The sequence below is a fragment of the Anarrhichthys ocellatus genome, unplaced genomic scaffold (assembly GCF_004355925.1).
Source record: "Anarrhichthys ocellatus isolate YVR2014 unplaced genomic scaffold, GSC_Weel_1.0 scaffold50, whole genome shotgun sequence".
Lineage (NCBI taxonomy): Eukaryota > Metazoa > Chordata > Actinopteri > Perciformes > Anarhichadidae > Anarrhichthys > Anarrhichthys ocellatus.
In genome coordinates this window covers 242,014-249,145 of record NW_022280080.1, presented here as the reverse complement: position 1 = coordinate 249,145, position 7,132 = coordinate 242,014, and the positions used below count along the sequence as shown (strand labels likewise).

The 7,132-nt window shown below is 46.6% G+C and overlaps 1 protein-coding gene across 1 annotated transcript; it reads left to right on the top strand.

The window, feature by feature from the left end:
• LOC116395807 (U3 small nucleolar RNA-associated protein 14 homolog A) lies at window positions 1–3,233 on the top strand. The gene has a single exon (XM_031869937.1). The coding sequence runs from the start codon at window positions 110–112 to the stop codon at window positions 2,417–2,419; it is 2,310 nt and encodes a 769-aa protein (XP_031725797.1). The 5' UTR covers window positions 1–109; the 3' UTR covers window positions 2,420–3,233.
• The last annotated feature ends 3,899 nt before the right edge of the window (window positions 3,234–7,132 follow it).

Sequence of the window (7,132 nt, the reverse complement as noted above, 5' to 3'; positions counted from 1 at the left end):
AGCTGTTTTGCGACAGTGCTGCTCACATTCCAGTGACTGATTTACGACAACGGCTCCGTTCACGGCTCACGTGTGTACAGTCCGCTCCGTTCCGTCGTGTGTACTCAACATGGCTAAAGTTTCTAAGAAGAAAGAGATTAAAACGGTTGTCAAGAAGAGCTCCGCGGTAATGGATAAGCTCGCAGCGGTGGGGCCAGATGTGGTCGACTACGACGACGAGGAGGATTTAAATAAGGCCGATGAAATCCTCACCAGTGAAGAGGAGGAGGACGGCGAGGATGAACGAAAACGGCAAAAGCTGCTGGAAGCCATCAGCGCGCTCGGTAGTAAGAGGAAGACAAAGCTGGGAGAGAGATCCGAGGCGTCCGTACAGATGTCTGAGTTTACCGTCAAGGCGGACGGGGAGGGCGACAAAATCGACCTGTCGGACCTCATCGGGACCATGGAAAAAACCTCCGCTGTCCCAGCAAAGACCAGAAAGCAGCTGAAGAACCTGCTGCGGAGGAACCATACTATTGAATGCCCTCTAACCAAGCAGCAGAGTGAGAGGATCCAGAGAGATGTAGCATTCCAGAAGGCAGCCACAGAGGTGACCCGGTGGAAGAGCATCATCAAACAGAACCAGAGGGCCGAGCAGCTGGTCTTCCCCCTGAACCAGGAACCTCCAGGCCCTAAACCCATGGAGAGGGTGGTGAGTGGCTGGAAGGCGCAAACCCCACTGGAGCAGGAGATCTTTGCCGTCCTGTCCGCCAACAAGCAGCCCATCAACGACCCCATCTTGACCCCGGCCGAGGAGGCTTCGATGCGGGCAATGAGCCTGGAGGAGGCCAAGATCCGACGCGCAGAGCTGCAGAAAGCCCGGGCCCTGCAGTCCTACTACGAGGCCAAGGCCCGGAGAGAGAGGAAGATTAAGAGTAAGAAATACCACAAAGTGCAGAACAAGGCAAAGCGTAAAGACCTCCTGAAGCAGTTTGATGAGATGGTGCAGACGGACCCTGCCGCTGCCTTAGAGGAGTTAAATAAGATTGAGCTGGCCAGGATGCAGGAGAGGATGTCGCTGAAGCACCAGAACAGTGGCAAGTGGGCCAAGTCGAAGGCGATCATGGCCAAATACGATGACGGGGCTCGCAAAGCCATGCAGCAGCAGCTGGAGGTAAACAAAGAGCTGACCCAGAAGCTTGTGACCTCGCTGAATAACGAGGAAGAGGAGGATGCAGGCGACGCAGAGCAGCTGCCTGATCTTGTAACTGATGCAGAGCACGGACTGGATTCTTTAAATCCCTGGATGACAGGGAAGCTGTCTGAAGAGCCCACAGAAAAAGAGAAAAGTGAGCCTGTGGATCTCACAGCAGCAGGGCCTGGAAATACAGTGGAAGAAGATGAGGATGAGGTTGAGGAAACAGAAGAGGAAGCGCTCCTCAGAGAGTTTGACAGCAGGAGGAAACTGCGTCAGGCTCAGGACACTGACGCAGCACCTTTAATATCTGTGGATGATGAGGAGGATGAAGCTGCTGCAGCAGAGGACCCAGATACATCAGACAAAGAGGAAGAGGAGCTCACAGAGTTCACAAGTCTTTTCCGAGGAATAGCAGACAGCCGTCAGGAGGCTGAAGCAGAGAAAGCTGAGGCAACTGCAGACGCTTCAGCTCAGCTGGAGGAAGATGTGATCAGGATCAGGACTCTGGAGGACATGGAGCTCCTCTGTCAGGAGAAGTCAACCAGTGGAGAAGCAGCTGCTCCGCCCCAGCAGCCCCCAGACACCGAAAACCTGCCTTCTGCAACTCAACAGGCAGGCAAGAACAAAAAGAGAAAGAGAGGGATTGAGCTGAACGAAGTTCTCACCAAAAGGACACAAGTCATTCAAGTCCCACTCACTCCAACCATGGAGGACACAGAGGACTCTGATGGAAAGCTGGACCAGAGGGGGCTCATTAAAGAGGCCTTTGCTGGAGACGACGTCGTCTCAGACTTCCTTAAGGACAAGAGGAAGCAGGAGGACGCAGGGAAGCCTAAGGTGGTGGACCTGACACTGCCTGGGTGGGGTGAGTGGGGCGGGACGAGCCTCAAGCTGTCCCGCAGCAAACGCAGGAGGTTCAAGATCAAGACGGCACCGCCTCCACCCAGGAAAGATCAACACCTGCCCGGTGTCATCATGTCGGAGAAGAGAAACAGCTCCATCAGCCTCCACCAGGTGAGCTCGCTGCCCTTTCCCTTCGAGAGCCATGCACAGTTTGAGAGCACCATCCGCTCTCCGCTGGGACGCACCTGGAACACCGAGCGGACTGTTAAAAAGATCAGCAAGCCCAAGGTGGTCACCCAGCTGGGCGCCATCATCGAGCCCATGGCCCGGGAGGAGCTGATGAAGCAGGCGTCCACTGGGAATAAAAGTGTGGTGGACTCATGGAAAAGAAAATATTAAGTGTTACGACTGTACGTGCTCACTGCTCACCGGTAAATCAAGAGAAGAGGAGCGCAGCAGCTTGTGAGCCGCTGCTCAACCGCTCTGCAGACACTCGGCTCAGTTTGCTGTCATCTATGTTGTGACATCATCTCAGCAGTTCAACAGCTGACATGATGTATTTGACGATGCTTTTCTGCAGCCTTTCATATTGTATATTTGAGAGATGTTTAATCAAATATATGAGCTGAACTATGTCGTGAAGAATATCTGAAATAAATTGTCTTTGGAGTTAAAGATATGGTTACAGGCTTGTAAGTTGAATTATTAACACTATTCCTTATTTCCCTCATGATGCTTGTGACTGTGTTGCTGCGTTGGTGGTTAACACACATCATCCTGTTTCTGACACACACACACACAGTGGAGTGTGAACCTGGTGCAGCACGTTTAACAGCAGGTTCTCGTGTCCTCACTGTTCTTAACTGGTCCCAGTGGCTCATGTACAACACTCCATCACAAGTTTAATGTTCTTCATTCGCATTGTTAGTTAACTGAAAGTATTGAAATATTAACAGCAAAATGTCCCAAAAGTATCAAAAGCGACTGATTATGCAGGAGGGCTAATTTAAAGGCATGTTACTGTGAGTCAATATTTCTGTCTGCAGGCTGGTAGAAGTGCTTCTTTACTTAATGGATTGTTAAACATACAGTATGAATATGTGTTGTATCTTTATTAGTTGCTCAGTCTAGGTTTCTCAGACCTGAGTCTGTAAACTAGTAACTAGCTATCGCTGTTGGACCGATGGAGTGGAGCAGAAACATACAGAAGAATATGGAAATGGTACCTAACGTTGTACTTGTATTTACAGCATAGCACTCCTAATACTATATATATATATATATATATATATATATATATATACTTATTCTCTATTTTAATGCTGACGAGCTAAGTTAAATTGAGGCAGACTGAACTTAATTGTAAAGTCTAATCAAGAAGTGAAGAAAATGAACTCGTCCACTGAAGCTTGATGAGATGTAAGGTGAGTACATGTGAGTTTAAGCAACACGATCATCCCAAGAACAGCAGCTGTGACCTTCCACTGTGACCTTCACTAATTCAATCCAAATATGGAAGAAAAGTTTGGACTGATCTGAAAACATTACAATCATAAACATCTCATCATACGCATTTAAATCATTTGATTTGAACTTGTTTTAACTTCTTGTATGGCTGCTGGTTCTTTAGACACAAACACTTGGAAGATGGGATTATAGACAAATTCATATTCCTGACAGTATGGTGTCATAAAACATAAAAACATTTCAAACGATACCCAGCTGTGTTAACAATGATGTAGAACTGAAAAAAGATCATAAATCTAATTAATAGGCGATCAAAAGTTGTCATTTTTCAAGCAATATAGTATGACTATACTATACTTTTCTTTATTTGATAGTAAAATACAAATCTTTGGGCTTTGGACTGTTAATTCAAGTTGAGTGTTAAATTGTGATTTTATTTTATTTCTGACATTATAGACCAAACAATTATAGAGAAAATAACCAGGTTAGTGGTTATATTATCAAAAGAAATCCTCAATTCCAACTCCATTAATAACAATACTTCTCTTGTAAGGGGGAATATTCTATGTTAAATGGCTCAAAAGCAAAAATGAACTGGTGTTTGAGGCTTTTACATTTTGGGGGATGCTGGGTTGAAACCTATGTGAATGATGTAAAGTGCCCACTGAGCAGCAGGTCTGCAGGTACGGTCACACTTCATTCAGCTCCCACTGCCCGCCTTAGAGTGGGAGGGGTCACAGCATCCAGCAACAGCATTCTACTAGTTTGTGCTCGACTTCCTCTCCCTCTCTTTCTCTGTTTGATTTCCAATACATGTGTAAGGCCATGCAGCAGTGTCTAAAAGAAAAGCCATTACAGTTGGGTTAAACCTTCACACATGGGTGAGAGTGCATGCTTTGGCACCTGACATCTCTGTATTTCACGTGATAGACACTCTATTAAAGCGGCGGATCCCGTAATGGACTATGCATCAGTTCAGGTAATGGTTGTCAGCTTGAGTGCCCGAGAGGCAGTGGAGAATTCCATTAGAAACCTTATAGTTACTAAATCAGTCATTCTCCATCTTCCTCTCTATCGAACCACCTCTTTGGGGCAATTACTACAGCTTCATACAGCTTTCAACAATGAAAAGAGACCTAGTCCTTGGACTCCCTCCTGCCCGCTGGACTGCAACGAGATCAGACAGTGATTCTCACTCAGATATATGAAGGCTGCTGTGGCTGTAAATCAGAGAGCCGGGGTATGAACGGCCTACAACCCCCATGATGGAACATGTTTTTCTCCATAATGCCCATTTGTGAGATCTGCTTAAATATTTGTTCTAGGATGAAGGAGCGTTTATGCCTCCCTTAAAGGTATGAAGATGCAATACTGACTTCTGTTCCCGGACAGTTCTTACAGTGTTATGGATATAAGATGTGACTGAAGACACAGGTTATCTCACTGTATTTATCATCATGCACAGTAATTCCAAACTGATTGGCAAACATTAGAGTCATGGGCAAACACCCATGACAGTCACGTTCTCCGACACACAGCAGTAGATGTTCAAAGCTGCAGCCGCTGCTGATTCACTGCAGTCCGATTGGCTCAGAGGTGTGTGCGTGAAACGGTGTGCTGGAGGACCCTTACCCATTCCCACCCTGACAGGTGTGAGATTAACTTAGTTAGGTGCAGAGGCACTCATGCACACCAAATTAAATTAATGGAACAAATTTCCCTCCTAATTAAGATGAAAATACGTGTCAGTTGTAACCTTGCTGAGCACTAATTATATACAAATGATTTATCATCTGTTTGGTCCTGAATAGCAATGGGCTCACCTCTCCAATAGCCCTGGCTGAGTGTTAAGAGATGGCCCCTGATTAACAGTGACAGGTTGTGCTGCGGAGAAGCTGCACGTCGCTGGCCAGCCAATCGCAGCCAGCCTGAGCTCAGACTCTCCTCCCTTCCATTAACCTACATTGAGTGTGCAGCTGAGCATCGCTGTGCCTTGGCTCTCCTTCTTGTTTCTCTCCTCAGAATGAAAATAAAGTACATTCAAAGAGGAAAGGTGGGGGGAGATGGTGTGACTGATGCAGTCTGATGGAGCAGGGGGATGAGAGTGGTAAAACCTGAAGCAGGGATGAATCCTACGAGATGTGCCATTCGTACTGAGACTGGATTAGCATGTGCATCTTTAACAGGCTCTCCACCTCAAATAACAAATTGAACAATGCAGAATACAGTTAAGCTCATACATCTACATTCTATGCCTGGCGGTGGATAATTGCTTCTAGGTGCCCTCGAACAAAAACAAGCTTGTATCAGCCAAGTACCAGCCTGACACCAGCAGGTGGTGCAATAGGTTAAGCCTGCCAAAAGCCACTGTATAGACTCCTGTGAGCTAAAATATCAAAATAAGCAGGGCTTCATTATACAATTACAGCCTAACTGGGATATTCCATCTTATTTCCTTCTGCCTTGCAAGTACAGATATATTTCAATGGGCGGAGGCTCTGATTAGCATTAGAATCAGAGTCCCTTGTGATGCAAAGGACACACCGGCCAATCTGTAATCATTGTTCCGCAGGCTTGCTCACAGGGGATACAGCCCGCTTTGTCATTATCATTCAATATGCCACACACTTGGTGGCATAGCTTCTGTGGTGCTGCCAGTAACGAGGCATTTGCATTTTCCTCCTCATAGTTCCAAGAAATTGTGCAGACAATTATGCACCACAAATGACTCCTCTCTGTTTCCACTGGCTGAAGATGAGCGATGCCGTTCCTCTCTGACTGCTGCTAAAGACACAGAAAAGATCCCTCTTTCTATGTTTCATTTCCTCCTTGTGTGATTCTCCTTCTGCAATGGTCTGTGTGTGCGTCCTCAGAATGTCATTATGTACAGGTGTCAGCTGCAGCCATTGGGGATCATTTGACTTTCTATTGTAATTTGGGGTTATTTAGCCGACACCTTGTTGCTTGTGGGATGTTGTTGTGTTAAATGTCAGTATGGCTGCACAGGGGACGTACCAGTGTGCTCCAGCTTATTTCTCTCTCCTGTCTTTAGCTGAGTCTGTCTGTCTGGAAACCTGCTATTCCCCTGCTGCTGGAGACCCACTCAGAGCATGTCAAGCACAGAGAGGGAATGTCAAGCACTCATTGTAAGAGCGGCCTCCACCTTGCTGCTGCCTGCCCTGTGGGTGTAGGTTCTTGTAACATGCACAAATGAAATACAATGATCAATGTATGAATTTCACATAAAAACAAAGGAGTTCACATTTGTGTATGTCATTGTGACCCTGACTCTAATCTTTCTCAGGTTTTGTCGTTGATACATTTACATATTTATGGATAAAGATTCAGTTGAAGGCCCCATACTGCAGAGTGCTTAGGTCCCTAACATGTGACACATTCATTGGAATACCAGAGCAGCAGCCATTTTCTTTTGTTGCTCCCACGCCCTCTTACCAATTTACCCCCTGCCTGTAGCGAGAGAGAACTGGAGGTCGAGGTATGAGAGGCTTGGCAAACAGCTTCTCACGTCATAGCTGTCTGGGGATTGGCACATGAGGCAGCGAAGGAGGGGGTTAGAGGTTAATTATAGACAACAGAGAGGTCACAAGGTCTATTATTCTGGAGCCGGGACCTGCAACGGTCCAA

Bases quoted from the DNA above. Each gene is read 5' to 3' on its own strand.
- LOC116395807 (XM_031869937.1), top strand. From the start codon at position 110: ATGGCTAAAGTTTCTAAGAAGAAAGAGATTAAAACGGTTGTCAAGAAG.